Below are 18,161 nucleotides of genomic sequence, written 5' to 3' on the forward strand. Positions count from 1 at the left end.
TCTTTTATTTTCTGAACTGTTTATGACTTTTGTATTGGCTCCATTTGTCAGCTGTTAATCACAAATGATATATGCACCTGGAATTGTTATTTAGATAGATTACACATAATGTACAGTGCAAAAGGAAAATAAAATCGTTTAAATGCCTTGAAAGGGAATGAAAAACAGCTATTCTGAAAAATATCATGCAAAGGAATGAATAAAAATGAGATTTTTATCCAAAAATGCAATTATAGTTAGAGTCTAGGTAATTTTGAACTACTTTCTGGTTTTAAAAGAAAGCATCAGTCCAAAATACTAAATTAAGTAAAAAATTAAGGTTCAAAATTAAAATAACTAAAATTAGAGCGATGGAAAAGAAAAAGAAAACTTTCCTACAGTATGTACATGTTCTTGGGGCTGGGGGAGGAAAAGAGAAATATGGGGTATGTGTCAAAATACACAAAGTACCACACATATTCCACGGAAAAGTTGGATAATGGCAAGTTTTTTCCCTGACATTTCTCAGTTAATAAAATCAGAATGCCCAGAAATTCAAAAGGTTTCTTCAAAGACATTACTTATAGAAGTTTAAAATTTTGTCATCAGATTACCACTACCCAGTTAAAAATTATAATCAATGTCTCAACATACTCAAGCTTACTATCATCAAGGTGGCCAAACTATCTCCACATTTTTATAACTTTAGGCTAACACCTTCTTCCTCTTCCCCATAATAAGATTTTCATTTATTCCAGTTTTTTGATCTCCTGCAACTCTATAGATCTCCCATCACTCCCAACTCCAGAAAAGGGGGAAAAGGGAGGAAGGGCATAAAAAGTACCAGTTTTAGCTTTCTTTCTATTCCTGAAGCAAATCATTGTGTATAAGAATTATTTCTGGCAAAGTCTAGAGGGGACATTTGATGAAATGCACCTGTGTATTTTCTTTTAAAGTAAATAGTAATTTAAAGCAATGATTCATTTCCATTTTCAAAACCATGAGATTGGCAAGAAGAAGCTCCTGATCCTTTCTAGGACAAGAGAATAGGATTACCTAAAAAGGAGATGCAATATCAATGAAGAAATCCGAAGTCATGTTAACTTTTCAGGACCTCAATTCATCAATTCATGGGCTTAATTTAATTTGAAGTTATATTTAACAAAGTAGAAATGATTATTATATTAACATACAAGTGTAGAAATTTGTGAAAGTAGGAGCAAGACTAGTTCTAATCCCCAAGCACTTGCCTTATACTGAGCAATTCTGAATTATTTCCCATAAAATGGCATCAATAACCACTGCAAATATTTAGTCACTCACACTCTATGGGGGGAGAAAAAACGAATCAAGAAAAGAGAATGTAAAGAAGTGGAAAAGAGTAAAAGGCAAAACTCATGTCACAAAATAATTTTTATCTGTTTGAAAGTGAAACAAAATTAAAATAATCAAAAAGAAATCAAAACTATTCCATCCCATCTCAAAGTCCTCTAGATGCAACAGAACGTAAAAAGAAAATAAAATAAGAATGAAGGAAAATAAAGAAAAACAGAAGAAAGCAGACCATCTCAGTACTATCCCAACTGAACATAGCAACAATTTAAATTATATATGACACTTTTCATCAGAGTTCTATTTATTGTTCCATCTGTCTCCCTCAGGGTAATTAGGAACTAAAAAAACCATTTAATTATATGTTGACTATTTTTCTTCCAAAACATCCTCCCTTGCTTCAAAGGGAAGAAAAAACAAATACTTTTAAAAAGTAACTTGAGAACTCCTGAAGCTATCTCCTCTATGGTTTTGAACAAATTTAAGTGTCTTCTATAAAAATTCAATTCATCTGTGAATCTGTTTATCGATTTTTGACCGACTTAAGTAATCATGCACCATTCTTTAAAACTTTTACTAAACAAAAAAACTGGCTTAATTATCTTCAAACAACAAAAATTACTTGAGTAAAATGATACTGATTATAAAAAGCATTGGTATATCTAATAATTTTCACCACAGATACAAACCTCATGTTCTAGTCACCCATCACCCCCACATCCCTCCCTTCACTTTAGCAAAACAAACTCCTTGACAACAGGGATTATATAGTACCTAGGACACAGCAGATATTTAATAAAAGTTTCAATTCTTAAAAGAAAAAAATTACCCAGAACCAAATAGAGAAAAACGGCATTTTACACAAACTGGCATTAACTTATTATTTAACCAATAAAGTTAAATCATCACTGTTGTAGTTTATTAAATATTAACATATTTTCACTCAATATCTTTTAAAGATCATTCCAAAGAAACATCTGGCTTCTCTCATCATGAACAACGGGTGTTCATTAAATATATTTTAAATAATTTGGTTTGAGAAAACAAACAACAGAAAACAAGATCCAAGGTGCTAGTAAAGCTAAGCTACAACAACTGGCTCATTGCTATACAGTAAGATTCATTAAGTTCACCACAAATCCACAGTAGTACCTATGAGATACTTTTCATGAAGATGAGGTTCTGAAATCACTGAATTCTACTATGATTACTAACCACTCCTAGCCCCGGTTTTCCTACATGTCATTATACATTTCCTATATGTCATTATATACATATAATGACAAATATGTCATTAGATTTTGTCTTTTAGGTCAGGGCAAATATTTGAATCTTCATGAAACTATACATCAGTAAGTATTAAATGTATATAGGACTCCTGAGAAAATATACTAGAAAAGGCAGTACAGCTAGAGAATTACGAAATGCAATAAACAATTTCATGAATTAGCATACACAACTACACAAATTAAGTTAGTAAGAACTTGAAGGAAAGTTAGAGTTCATCCCTCATTTCACAGATGAGGAAAGTGAGAGTCAGAAAGATTCAATGATTTATCGAAAGTTACATAAGCAATAATTGGCAAAGAAAGGATTTAAAATTACTTTAAGTTCAGGACTCTTCCCATTTCCACTCTATGGCTTTTCTCTTAATGGCTCTCAAAACCAACGAGATGAAATTTAGCAAGGATAAATGTGAAGTCCCGCATTTCTGGCTTGTTTTTTTAATTATATAACTTGAAATTACGTTTTAGAAAAGTAAATGAAATGTCCATACTCCTTGACCCTGTGGTTCCAATGTTAAGCATATAAAGAGATCAAAGAAAGGTCTCCTTATACACTAAAAAATAAATATTCATAATAAGCATTTTCTTGTAGTAAAGAACTGAATATAATGCAGATGCCCATCAACTCAGAACTGTATAAACAAATCATGGTACACGAATGTAATGGAATGTTGTTACACTATAGTAAATTATAAATATGATGAATCCGGAAATGGAAAGACTAATAAATAAAAATGAAGCAAACAGAACCAGGAGAACAATGCACATAATGATAACGATGTAAAAGGGGCAGGGAAGCATGGTAGAGGAAGGGACCTGCAATGGAAAGCAGTATAATAACAATGAAGGAGCTTAGCTTTGCAAAATTACGTAGCACTTACTATGGGCCAGGCACTGTGCTAAATGCTTTTAAAATTATCTCATGTGAGCCTCACAATAACCCTGGGAGATAGGAGCTATTATTATCCCCCATGTTACAGATGAGGAAATTGAGACAGAGGCTGAGACTTGTCCAGAGTCACACAGTTAGGAAGTATCTGAGGCCACATTTGAACTCAGGTCTTCCTGCTTCCACTGTACACCACGTAGCTGCTTCACACTTCTTTGACCTCTTTGCAGAGGTAAAACACTAGGGATGTGGAATACTGCAAATATACACTGTCAGACAGAGCTGATGTGTTATTTTTACTGAACTGCCTTTTGTTCTCTTCTTAAATTTTTGTGACAAGGAACAGTTCACTAAGTGGGAAGAATAGTTTTGGAAAGAAAGTTTACATAAAAACGAAGACAGCAGTGACAGAAAGTTTGTGAGGTTTTTTTAATCAGATGCAAAAATACAAGATGGGGAAGATTTAGATGACAATAGTTACTGTAAAATAGAAAACCTAGGGGTTCTACATAGCCACCCTAAGTCTCTATAGTATGTTACAGCTTCTGATTTCCATTAAGTTTTATCTTTGGATTGTTCACGTGTCCTCATCTGTGCTGTACAATAAATACAATCTTCCAAGGAGGAGACATGGACAAGAGTTATAGAAGACAGAAAAGTATGGATGTGTTATGAAACGCATAATTAAAGGGAGTACCACATAGATTAAACCATAAAAGGTTTTGAGGTAAGGCAAAAGAATAAATCAGAAAACTCCAAGGATGGTAATTACAAATTGGAAAATAAGAAAAACTTAAATAGAATTTTCTCATTAAGTGGGTTCTTGTGGTGGCCAAACCTTAAAAATTTTCAGCTTGATCTTTGGACGTAATCCAGACCATTCAGGAAAGAAAGTGAGTAAGAATAGAGGAGTTAAAAAATAAAAACCTAAGTTGAAAGACCGACCACAGATTTTAAAATTATTTAATCATAGTTTTCTTCTGAATTCAATTATTTCAACTTTTAAAAGCAAGATGGATAGTTGTTTAAATGCTTACTCTGGTGTAATGAAAATACCTTTCTATGGACATGTTAATAAGTAGGAAGAATTTTTAATCAGGATATTAGAAATAATAATAAATATTTCTGCAGCACTTCAAGGTAACCAAATTTCTTTACAAATACTCCTTTTGAGCCTTGTAACAATCCCAAGAGGTAGGTGCTGTTATTATTACCATTTTACAGATAAGGAAACTGAGGTTTAGTCACAAATGAATTGCAGAGTCACAAAAGCTCTTCAGTGTCTGAGACAGAAGTCTTTCTGACTCAAGGTCAGTACTCTATCCACTACATCACATAACTCCCTCAGAAAAGAACTCTGAAGTCACAGACAGGAGACTTGGGTTCAATTGCTAACTTTAACAATGACTAATGATGTAACTTTGGGCTCTAAGTCTCAGTTTCCTAATTAGCAAAATGAGGATATTTTTACTACCTACTTCATAGGATTGTTTTAAGAGAAGTATATAGTAAATTTTGAAATGCTTTTTAAAATGTCAGCATTTATTATGTGAGAATTTACCATCTCTCTATCTTCAGGGAGGAGCCAAGTTTAAATTATGAGAATTTCCATTGCAGTTCCAAGAATCACTCAACAAAGATGTGGTTTTGAGAGTGGCAAAAACTACTACAAAAATATTTCCAACTTAAAAAAGTCTTCTTTATAATCTTACAAATCAGCAATCAGTCCCATTTCCACACTACAGCACTCCAATCAGTATACCTGCTACTTCTATGGGTATGATTAAACCCCTGGGTCAATGGACAAATACATACACAGCTTCTTGTGACCTAGGTCTTTTAAACTGCAGCATTTACCCAGTGCAGCTGCAGGAATTCATGTTAAAGAAGTGTCCTAAATTACAATTTAGATCACACTAGTGAAATATAAAATTTTCTGTTATATAAAAAGAATCAGATTTTAATTATTCATGAAATACATATTAAACAGGGAAATCTCAAACATTTAGGCAGATAGGTAGCACTATAGTACACAATGTTGTGCAGAGTGCACAGTTAGTAAGAGCTGAGTTCAAAGGCAGCCTCAAATAAAACCAGCTTGTGTGACCCTGGGTAAGTCACTTAAATGTCCTTTTGCCTCACTTAGCCCTAAGGTTACTGTGAGGTTCAAATTAGACGATCTATAAAGCACTTAGAGCACAGTGCTTGCCACATTGTAAGTATTACATAAATACTATGATTATTTATTCAAAGGTAATAACTAATAACTGAAATATTTCAACTTAGAGAATTATTGTAGAAAGAACTTGAACATACAATGCTCACTCAAGTACGTTTTTTAAACAGTCAAAAATTAAAATTTTACCAAGTAATGTTTTAGAAACTTACCTTTAAGTGATAAAAGTTGCAGCTCTCAAATACTGATTATGCAAAATCAGCATTTTTAATAATAATTGTCCTTTGTGAATGTACTAGCCTCAGAACTACAGCAACAATTTATTAGCATTTCCAATACAAAGTCACCCACTACATGGTTGCATATAGTTTACAGGGGGGCTTCCAGGACTACAAAGCTAAGTCCTCTATCCTGATTTTTGTCTCCAGGTCAACGACTAGTTTACTACTTAATTATTTCTTTCAGAGCTGAACACATTTCTTAAGTGTAAGCCTGGAGCACATTGTCTACTCTGGAACATTTTAGGGAGAAAAACAGGTAAGTTTATATACATATACATAAAATAGTGACAAGAGATTTAACAATCAGCTTTTAAGGCTTATTTTAACCATTTTAACATCTGGTACAGCTTTCTTCATATCATCCTCACTTCTCTCTAAATTACATTAATAAATACCAAATCTATAGCACTGCACCTTTTGGGCCTTGTTTTCTGCTAAATTCAAGAAAGCTCTTTGCTAAGCTCAATACACCAAAATGCTTTCTGTCTCTATTGCACTGAACTTATTCCTTTATGAAATCCCATTCTTCTCTGCTTCTATGCCTCCCTACCTTTCTGCCTGTTTTCCTACCACAGGATCACAGGTATGGAGTTGGACAGGACTTGAAAGATCATCATTTTACAAATGAGTGAGGTGAGGTTCTACTGGGGAAATGACTTGAGAGGCAGTGTGTATGACACACTGATGTATATGGGGTGGACAAGTGCTTATATTATTAGCACCTACTGAGTGCAAGGCTCTGATACTCGCTCTGTGACCTTGGGCAAGTTACTTGACCTCTCTGTGTCTCCCCCAACAGTTACTCTGAGGACACATGTAAAGTGCTTTTTCAAACCTTAAAGCTCTATATAAACAGTGACTGCACTGTTATTATTGCCCAAAGTCACACAGCAAGTAAGGAGTAGGACTGAGAGATATTAGGTCACTTGCCATGGACGGTCAGCTACAAAATTAGTGCACCTCCACATGGTTGTATTATTGGCAATTTCCCTATTAAGAGAAGATGAATTTTGAGTAACACATCTTGATATGAGGAGGTTTGGGGGGTGGAGCCAAGATGGCAGAGTAGAAAGACACACATACGCTAGCTCCAAACCCACAGCCCATAAAATATCTGTAAAAAAAAAACTCCCAACAAATTCTGGAGCAGCAGAAGCCACAGAACAATGGAGCAGACAAGATTTCTGTTCCAGAGAGCCCTGAAAACAGACACCAAAGGTCCATCACGCTGCAGACCCAGAGCCGAGCCCAGCCCTGCCTTGGCCGCAGCACCAAGAGGAGCAGATCCCAGCAGCCTTCAGGGATGGAATCTCCAGCGGCCACTGCAAGTCCCTCCACCCACGGGCCCCAAAGGTTGGTGAGAGGGTCTTCTTGGCTTGTGGAGAGGGGAGAGGGGTGCCCCCATAAATCAGGCCCCCTCGGGAGGCAGCAGTGGAGGCTGGAGCAGACCAGGGCTCCCCAAGCAGGCAGGAGCCCGGATCCATTGTTGAAGGTCTCTGCATAAACCCCCTGAGGGAACTGAGCCTGTAAGGTGGCCCTGCCCCAACCTGGGCACCTGAACTTAATCTCACACTGAATAGCACCCCTGCCCCCACCGAAGCCCTGAGGCTGGGAAGCAGCATTTGAATCTCAGACTCCAAGCGCTGGCTGGGCGATCTGGAGGCAAAGTGGGTGTGAAGAGAATATTCAGAAGTTGATATGAGGAGGTTTTTGAACAAACAGGTCAACCTTTGCTTTAATCTTTCAGCAATAGGGCGCAGTAGAGAATATGGGGTTCATAAGAAGAGATGGATACCCCCCCCCAGAGGAGAGATTCAAGTCCCTATTTATTCACCAAAATAACTTCTTTTTCACTTCATACCATCAGATAAAGCAATGTTTCCAGTGAAATAAGCACAAAGCTTGAAACAGGAGAATATTGCTTGGCTACCCTACTAATTAGACTAGATTACTAATAAGTCACTTGCACCAGTCACTCAAGCTCTTAGCCTCAGTTTCCATATCTGTAAAACAGGGATAACAATATTTGTATTAGCCACCTTACAAGGTTGTTGTGAAGATAAGAATTAAATATGGTACAAAAATCACTACATAAAACCTCCTATCACTATATAAATGTCAGCTCTCATTACTAAGGCAGCTAAGAAGTCTAGAGTTTTATTTTCTGAGCAACACAGTGAAATTTTTTCTAGTTTTTCACTCCTGATTTATTCAATGCCATATTCTAGTGTATCTATTCCCAACCTTTTAATAATAAATAACATTTATATAGCATTTTCATGGTTGGTGAAATGATTCCCATAAATTATCTCATTTAAGCTTTACAACACTTAAAGATATTACGAAGCCCAGTTCTAAGGATGAGGAAGCCGAGGTGAAGTGGCTTGCCTATGGTCATAATCCTAGTCAATGTCAGAGATGGGATTCCAATACAAGTCTCTTCTGACTCCCAGATCAGCATTCTTTCTACTACACTAGATCACTATCCTGCTCAAGAGTCATTCATTAGAGTGAGAAATGACATGTTGGAGGTCATCTATCTAACTCCTTTTCTCTAGAGATAAGGATAGCAAGGCCAAGAGAGGAAAAGTGAGTTGTCTAGGGTAACAGAACTGAGCTCAAGGAATATTCTCATGGAATATGGGATAGGATACTATAAACTGTAGCAGACAGGTAAACAAAGGGCAGGAGAACAATAAGCATGACCTAGTTAGGATAATAAAAGCTCTAAGATGGAAAGGACAGAGTCCAGCCTTCCAGAAATGGACAGATCTGCTCCACAATATCCCCAAAAGTGGTAGCACAAGCTCAAGCTAAAAATCACTCCTGACTGTGGCACACACCTCAACATGGCAATCCATTTGACTTTCAGGTGGCTTTAATTGTTGAAGAACGTTTTCTAATAAGCTGAAATTTGCCTCCCAGTAACTTCCACTCTTCGGTCCCAGTTCTGCCCCCTGGAAACAAACAGAAGTCTAATCCCTCTTCCATATAAAAGTCCTTCAAATATTTGACAATCTTTATCTTTCTCCCAAAACCCCAATCCCTCTTCTTTGTCCCTCCTACCCTCCACGCCTTCATAAGACCACAGATTCAATTGTAGAAAGGATCTCACAGTTAATCTCTTCCAAAAAGCCCAACATGTAAATAAGAAAACTAAGGCCCAGAGGGATAAAATCATAAGATAATAAACAACAGAGCAAAGATTCTGGTCTAGTGCTTAGTACAGTGTGTATGCAGTATGTAATAGGCGTTAAATAATTCTTTATTCATTGATTAATTGACTGGTCCTCTTTATTAAAAAATCCAGCATTCTTTCCACTCCATTGCCTTCTCTAGAATAAACATTACCAGTATCTTAACTGTTTCTCATGACATTATTTTGAGTTTCCTTGCCATCCTAAATTGTTCTCCCTTTGATAACTTTGATTTCAACAATCTCCCTTCAAAAATTTGACACCCAACTACTTTTAAAAACATTTATTAATCTTTACAACGTCAAGGGCACCAGAACTGAACACAATACTCCAGATCTAGTCTGAACAGTGCAGGAGGACTAGCTTCTCTGATGGGGTACGCTATACTTTTTATCAATATTAATACAATGCTAAGGTTGCCTTTACATGGTTTTTCCAAATTATATGAACTAATGGACCAGCTCTATGGCTTGTCTATTGCACTGCGTATCAGTCTGAGCTATCAATATATACTCTTCATTCATTAGTTTTTTCCTGTGTGATTGGGTCAAACTCTCTTCCCTGATTATAGGTCTCATTTAGGAGGTCCTGTAATGTTGCTATGTTCGATAAAATCAGCATAATGATATCTGTGAACAGAAGAATCAGAAAAATCTTACCAAGTAGAGGGAATCTCTCTTCATTCTTAACTGTGTAATAGACCTCCTCCAAGCTAGTGACAAATGCCTTTATCAAGCAAATTTTTCCCTATTTTAAGTCTCATTTGGTAGTAATAATCAAAATAAAGTTATCTCTGTTGTTACATCTTTCAAAGAATCTTGTATCACTGTGATATGTATCTCTGAGAGATACCTTGTCAAAGACAAGCCTCTAAGATAGCATTTTGTTCTACCAAATCTGATACTTTTTAACAGTAAACAACCAAAAAGCAGAGTAGGATCTAATGAACAATGAGCTAATCCTAGAATTGAATAAAAGGAAGAATGAAAGTGAGATTGCCTTTAAGAAAATTAGTATTTCTATTAATGACCCAAAGCTTCTCCCAAAAATGAAGGTCAAGATCTTTTTTACATCAATATTCTTCCACTGAAGTTATATGGCTGCAAGTCAAGAAATACTAGTCTCCAAAAAATGGAGAGTCAGGATTACCCAAAAGGATGATAGAGAGAGTATGATGGTCTTTAACTACAACACATCACCAATGAAGAATTGCACAGAAGTTGTACAAAGGGTTTTATCTGGGATGTATGCTTAGAAAGCCTAATCCCCTTACTTTACAGATGAGGAAACTGTGGCACAGAGAGGTTAGATTTTTTCCCATGGTCACCTGGGCAGTGCTTGGATTCAAACTTAGATTTCAGGACTTTGAGGTCGGTCTTCTTTTACTAGAACTATGCAGCTTCTAATACCCTGTGGACCATCTGCATACTCCACTGATACCTGTGCAATGTCAAAATATCCTAAGGCACCCACGCATGTTAAATGGATCTTTTGTGCCAGGTTTGCATGAGGACACAAATAAAAGTCACACAGGAAGAACAGGCATGGATGGATTGTAATCTGCCTCAATGGAAGGATTACTCAAATGGCAAAGATTACAGATGTATCAAAGAAAAAAACTGCATTAGGCTTTTCTGGTAGCCACTGGTGAAAACAAAATTTCCTTATTTTTACTGTTACTATCCCTTGATCTCCCCTTCTAGTTTTATTTTTGCCAAAAACTAAAAAACAAACAAACAAACAAAAAATTTCAGTTAAGTATGTATAAAGTGGAACCTTTCAGCCTATAGCCAAAGTCTAAAATTAAGGCCAACAGCATTCAAAATTAGATCCATAGTGTATGAAGTTTTAAGAAGTGGAAGATCTCACAACCAAACCCAATGCAACCAAAATTTGGAGGGATATAGTAAATTGGAAAAGAATTTTTATGGCTAAGCTCGGGGATAAAGACCTCATTTCTAGAATATATACAGAACTGACTCAAATGTATAACTATACAAGTCATTCCCCAATTGCTAAATGGTCAAAGGATATGAACAGCCAATTTTCAGAGGAAGAAATTAAAGATATCTATAATCATATGAAAAAATGCTCTAAATCACTACTGATTAGGGAGATGCAAATCAAAACAACTCTGAGGTACTACATCACACCTATAAGATTGGCAAACATGACAGAACAAGAAAATTATAAATGCTGGAGAGGATGTGGGAGAGTTGAAACACTAATTCATTGCTGGTGGAGCTGTGAGCTCATCTAACCATTCTGGAGAGCAATGTGGAACTATGCCCAAAGGGCTACAAAAACGTGCATACCCTCTGACCCAGCAATATTGCTACTAGGACTGTATCCCCAAGAGATCATAAAAATGGGAAAGGGTCCCACATGTACAAAAATATTTATAGCAGCACTCTTTGTAGTTGCCAAAAACTAGAGGTCATGGGGATGCCCATCAGTTGGGGAATGGCTGAATAAATTACGGTATATGAATGTAATGAAGTACTATTGTGCCATAAGAAATGATGAACAAGAAGACTTCAGAGAGGCCTGGAAGGACTTACATGATCTGATGCTGAGTGAAAGGAGCAGAACCAGGAGAACTTTGTGCACAGCAACGACCACAGTGTGCGAGAGTTTTCTCTGGTAGACTTGGAATTTCGTAATAACGCAAGAACTTACTTAAAAAAAAAAAATCCCAATGGTGGTTTTCTAAGGCAAAATGCCTTCCACACTCAGAGAAAGAAATATGGAAGTCATTCCCAGAATGTAGCAGATCATGTTTGTGTGTGTATGTGTTTTTGTGTATTATGTTTTGATTTGTTATATGATTTCTTTCATTTATTTTAGTTCGACTACATAGCATGACTATAGTGAAAACGTACTCAATAGGAAAGTATATGTAGAACCTATACAGAATTGTATGCAGTCGTGGGGAGGAAGAGGAGTAGTGGGGGGTAAGTGTGGCAGGGAAAAAATCGCAATTTTATGGCAGTGATTGTAAAACATTAAAAAAAATAATAATAAAATTAAATTTAAAAAAATAAAAATAAAATAAAAAAAGGAAGTGAAAGGTCTCTAAGGATAACAAAAACGCAAGAGCATGCAAAAGAAAAATCTTCCTTTCCAATCAATTTTCTACATGTCATAAAAACAAATACATTTACAATATTCATATTCTTTACTATAAAGTAACTTTAACATGATACAATCCACTAAAGGACCCTCACTCATGAGCGTTTACAGTGGATATGCTAAAAAGTCCTAGTCATAAAACTATCTCTACTAAAATATATTTATGACATGCTATAGTGCTTAGCACAGTGTCTGGCACATATTAAGATCTTAATAAACGCTTACTTCCTTGTCAGCCTAGCTTATAGCAAGGCCACCCTGAAATTACTGAGGTGTAAAAACAAAAAAGACATCCAAAAAAATTTTTTAATGTAAAAGTTGGCCATTCTTTAGAGGTCTTATTAACATTTTTATCCATGATGTTACATAAATTATGCTCACTGAGCTCGTGAATAATATCAAATTGTGAGAAGGAATTAGTATTTTAGAAGAAAGGATTATAATCCAAAGTAGTCCTGATAACAAATCACAATTCCAAAGGAATAAAGATGAAATACACTACTCACCACCTACTGAATAGGTGATAGACTTAAAATGCAGAATAAATCATAAATTTTTGGACTTGATCAGTAAGAGAATCTGCTTTGCTTGAATATCCATATGTGTTAAGAGCTTGTTTTTCAGTGTGTGTGTGTGGGGGGGGGGGGGGGTAACATATATTTGTTTTAATAAGGAAGTAGAAAGAAGAGGGAGTAAGAGTTTATTAATTAAGAAAAATAATGTTAAAGCAAAAAAAGATAAGAAATTAGAAGAAAAGTGATCACAAAGTGATTAAGATTACATATATAATGGCTAGTTATGCAAAGTAATTCCAATTCTGAGGTCATATAAATTGAAATTATGGCCAAGTCAATGTAAGATATGCTGGTTTTATTCCAAGTAAGCTTTCTCTTTCACTCTTTTCAGAGTTATTTCTCAACCTAGGTACTAAAATATAATTTTTCTTCCCATGTTTCAAGTACTCCTAATGTCTCACATACAATCAGATCACCATCAAGATGTATTCTTAACACTCTACTATTAATCATTCTTCCTGACTCTAGGTCTTCTCTCCCTTTTCAAATATTCCTATGGTAATTTGTCTAGATCTATCTCCTTCATACCAAACATACTCAATTATGTACTACATGTATAGCTGTGTATGTTATAACCTCTGTGGTAGACAGTCTACTGCTTGAAAGGGACTATTTTTTTCACTTTTGTGTCTTTAATGCCTTACACACAATAGTTACTTAATGTGTATTAGGTTGAATTCTCAATTTAAAATAGGCTTACAATATTATCTTATTTAATACTCAGAACCCTATAAAAAAAGGTATGATTATTCCCATTTACAATTGAAGAAACTGAGGCTTAGAGAAGTTCAGTGACTAGCCCAGCATTGCACAACTAATAAGGGTCTGAGGTAACCTGTGAATTCAACTCCATTCTCTTGACTGAGTCCAGGGCTGTTTTTATTACACCAGAATAGACCTCATATAATCTCTGAATAACCTCAATTACAAAATTCAAGTTAAATCATAGCATTTGCCAAAAAAAATTTTTTTATACACACACACACACACACACACAAATATACATGCACACACTCCCCTTCAGAATACAAAGATGATGGTCTTCAGGGTATGGCTGAATATCCACATCTATGCTCCTGCTATCTAGCAGCCTCTTCCAAGAATGCCCTCTCTCCTTAGAACTCTGCCTACCAAATTTTGTTGATCCCTCAAGTTCCAGCTCAAAGTCTCCTCCTACTTAACTCTACAGCAACCTTTCTCTTCACTGATATATTACTGCACTCATCAGCATTACTCATTTGCACACTGAATTATACTGTCCTATGTCATTATATTTATCTATATTTGACTTATCCCTTTTCATTTTCAACCCCCTTCCTCCCCGCTACCTCATGCCCAATTTCTGTTTCTTAAGGACAAGGGACTAGTTCTTAAACTTCTTTTTTTCCCCTCAAAGAGCCTGGCATTAGTGGCAGACCTACAATAGGTACTCAATACTTGATGAACTGAACACTGAGAAAACAATTTTACAAGAAATAATAATAATTAGGCATTTGCATTTTTTATTCCTCAAAATAACTGTGATATTTAATAACTATCTATATTAATAACTAGTATAACTACTAGTATATTATTGGTAAAAAACAAAAATGCAACAAACATATAATCTCTTTAAAATTACATAAAACTATATTGTTTTAGGTGGAGGCCACACATTCCACCATTTGGACTTTCTTATGTAATCAAGATATTTAACTGATGAGAAGCCCAACACTGGGGAAAAACAAACTAAAATTTCAAAAGCAACAGACCCCTCTGCTTGAAAGCAAACCCCAAGAAGTATCTGACATGGGATTCAATATGGAAGAAGAGAAAATGCGCTGGATTTAGAATTAGAAGACCTAGTTTAAATTCCAATTCTGCCACTAATTATCTGAGGTCTAGAGAGTTTAAGCGACTTGTCCAAGGTTACCTAAGTCGCTTAAACTCTCTGGACCTCAGTTTCCTCATCTGTAAAATACAAGGCTTAGACCAGGTAACCTCTAAGGTCCCTTCCAGCTCTAAATGTATGAATATATATTCAGTAGATATATCCATAAGATATAACAGGATAAATATTCAGATTTCTAGAAAATATGAACCTCCAGCATATTTAATGATTTATCTCTGTTCAAGGGAAAGAGCTATTTTCGTCTTAATTACCCAAAAACTGTATACTTCAATGACAATTATTTCAGTCAATAAATTGTTTTAGTTAGATACTATTCATTCTAGAGAGCCACATTTTTAAAAGTCCCAAAACTACAGGTTTCAGAAACTACTCAACTAGGGGAAAAAAAGTGATGCATTATAGTTACAATGCCCAAGGCCTGGGAAAATTCATGGAGTGCTTAAAAGTAGATTTAACGATAATAATCATATTTTTTGGTTTACAACTCACTTTCCAAACATAATCTCATTTGTCTGTAATAACAGCTCTTTTGCGTCCACAAGTTTCTACAGAAGACAGCTTCACTACCAGAAAATCCCACAAAGCTATCATATATCTGGAATCACCTTTCACATACAGAGAAGAAAAGTTAAAAGCCACCTGGACATACCTACCACAGCATGATAATCACCATGATTGGTCTAAACAACTACACAAAATGTGAGGTATGAGATGCCAAAGTAACATGTTGATACTTAGAGAAGCATGCACTTGGAATGTGTTATGAACAACTCTAAATGTTATAAGATCCTTGTGATATCCCACAGCTATACGTAACGTGACAAGTCAACTATTAAAACAAACCAAGATAGCTTAGTCATTGATTAGTTACATTAATGTATAAAACTAGAAAAGGGCAATTTCTGCCACTGATGGCAAGAGATAATTAAGCTCAGAAGATACATTTAAACAAAAATAGGGAAAGAATAACAGGAAATATAAAATACCTCTGTCTGACCTTCATGGGCACTCGATTCATGAGTAACTCGAATAGCCTGAAATGAGAACACATAGCATTTATGGAATAATTACCACATTCAATTTTGTAAATGAATAAACTAGGGTAATGTTAATGTTGCAAGACTTGTAAACAATAATCAATCAGAGTAGATAGAGAACAACTTCATTCTATTTGTTCCCAGAATGGAGAACTAAGATTAATGGGTAAAAGTTGGAGGGAGGCAGATTTCAGTTCAACCTAAGAAGACACTTGCTAACAACCACAGCTGTCTGAAAAACAAAATACACTGCCTCAGGTTACACTAATAGGATATAGAGAAGAAAAGAACCTTAGAGCTACTAGGATCATAGATCTACAACTGAGAGATGACAGAGGTCATGGAGCCAAATCCCTTCATTTTACAGATAAAGAAATTAATGTCCAGAGAGGTGAAGCAACTCCCCAAGAACACAAGTAGTAAGTAACAGGGATGGGATTTGAATTCAGTTTTTCTTTCCATCGTGCCATATTCAACCTTCTCATTTCACAGGTGAGAAAGTTTAAGCCCCCAAAAATAAGGTGGTAAAGTAGCTTGAGCAATTACCCAATGTCTTTAGGCAGAGGCAGGATGAATAAACTTGTTGGGTATGGTCTAGTGGACACTTCAGGTTTAAGCAGTGCTAGATGACCTCTGCACTCCTTTCCAAAAGTCTAAAAGGCTTCCCAGTCAGGTGCCTCATAGCAACATACAAGTGCCTTAGCTAAAACTCTTAAGTCATCCCAGACCCACAGAAAAAGCTCAGTCTTGTTCTCTGCAAATCAGAAAATCACAGAATTTTAAATAACTTTTAGACATAAGCAATATATACTTATCTCAGTTAATTAAAGAAACCACTTCATCAGCAAATTCATTTTATTCTAACAGAATATAGCAGAGTTGGTGATAGTTATTTTATGCACTGTTCAATGAAACACAAGACAGGTGCTCATGCCAAAAGGGCATCTGTTTGTATTTAAAGATTAACAACCTATGCTCCAACACAGGTCAGGATATATTAGTTCTTACAAATGCAATGCTATCAATACCTCACAAATGTGGTGTAAATACTTGTTTATCTGATAATACAGAATTCAAGCTTAAGGTGGCTCTTAACAATAACTCAAGACTATTAGCAAACCACTTAGAGTGGCAATAAGAAAAGAACACTAGAATGAGAGGCAAAGAACCTCGATTCTAATCCTGGCTCTGCAACTTACTATCTTCATGATCTTGGGCAAGCCAATTAACCTCTTTAGGGCCTCTGTTTTCTTACCTGTAAAACAAGCAATACAGACTAAATGATCTCTAAGGTCTCATTCCACCCTAGATCCTCTAAAAAAAGACCTCTTTGTGCTCTTAACCCCAACATTAAGTACTTTTGGTCACTGTCATTCCTCTCTATCTGAAAGAAGAAAGAAATAGCAGGATGTGGATGCTCTGATGATATGTTTGATAACGGGATGACATTATATACTTGAACTTGAAATGTGTCAATAATAATTCATGCAAATCCTATAAACATAAAAATGATGGGAAAAAACATCAATGAATCACTCAAAAATAAACACAAAAAGACTAAAGAGTTTTACAACAGACAAGCATGGAAAGTTTGGGACTACCATGTTAATTTAAATTATTTTTTAAAATGCTTGGGCATGCTATTTGCAGCTTTTCAAAACAACAACAAAAAGTTATAAGGGTTCTGGCATTCAGAAATAACAAGATCAAATCAACACATTATCGAGTGTCTACTATGGATGCTATGGTAGATAGGAAAATCATAGAACCCGGTCTCTGAACTTAAGGAGCTCATAATCTGTGTTAATAAGTGTTACTTTTCAGAAGATAACACATGCTTAATACAACATAGTAAATAAGAAAACTCAACCATAATAAACAAAATAAATTATCAGTTGCATTATAAAAGATTCAATTCTAAATTCTACTGTCACATAAGTCACTGAAATACTGAAAAGTAGAATTATATAACCCATTTGTTCAAACAAAAACGGACAAGTCTAGGAACAGTACTGAGAATACAATGGGAGTGAGTATATGGTCTAACGCCTAACTTTAAAATGTGTTCCTATGCTCTTCTGTTGGATAGGTCTGAACTGCTAATGAACATGGAGGGCACTGCCAGGCATATATTTGTTTAAGGGAGAGAATGGTAAAGAGAAGGGAAGAAGAAAATAAGCATATATTAAAACTCATAGAATAAGCTGCTTTTACTTCCTTGCAATAGTTCTGAATAGAGAAAAATAAACAATTTTTTAAGTGTAGATTTTATGATATTAGATGGAATGTGAAACAGTTACAACCCACTAAGGTACTAGAACCAGCCATAAATAAACATTTTCTACAACAGAGCATTACCTAGCACAAACCACTACCTACCGTTTAT

The 18,161-nt window shown here is 35.5% G+C and overlaps 1 protein-coding gene across 12 annotated transcripts in view; it reads right to left on the reverse strand.

Annotated features, from left to right (window-relative positions):
* Window positions 1-18,161, reverse strand: part of UCHL3 (ubiquitin C-terminal hydrolase L3) — a 111,327-nt gene that overhangs the window by 34,765 nt on the left and 58,401 nt on the right. For 10 of the 12 annotated variants that reach the window (XM_072622292.1, XM_072622284.1, XM_072622281.1 and 7 more), the window contains one exon: window positions 15,725-15,772. The exons of the other annotated variants lie outside the window; for them this stretch is intronic. In XM_072622292.1, the coding sequence (XP_072478393.1) occupies window positions 15,725-15,772 (48 nt within the window). The remainder of the gene's footprint in view (window positions 1-15,724; window positions 15,773-18,161) is intronic. 12 annotated transcript variants of the gene reach the window in all.

The sequence above is a fragment of the Notamacropus eugenii genome, chromosome 6 (assembly GCF_028372415.1).
Source record: "Notamacropus eugenii isolate mMacEug1 chromosome 6, mMacEug1.pri_v2, whole genome shotgun sequence".
Taxonomy (NCBI): Eukaryota; Metazoa; Chordata; class Mammalia; order Diprotodontia; family Macropodidae; genus Notamacropus; species Notamacropus eugenii.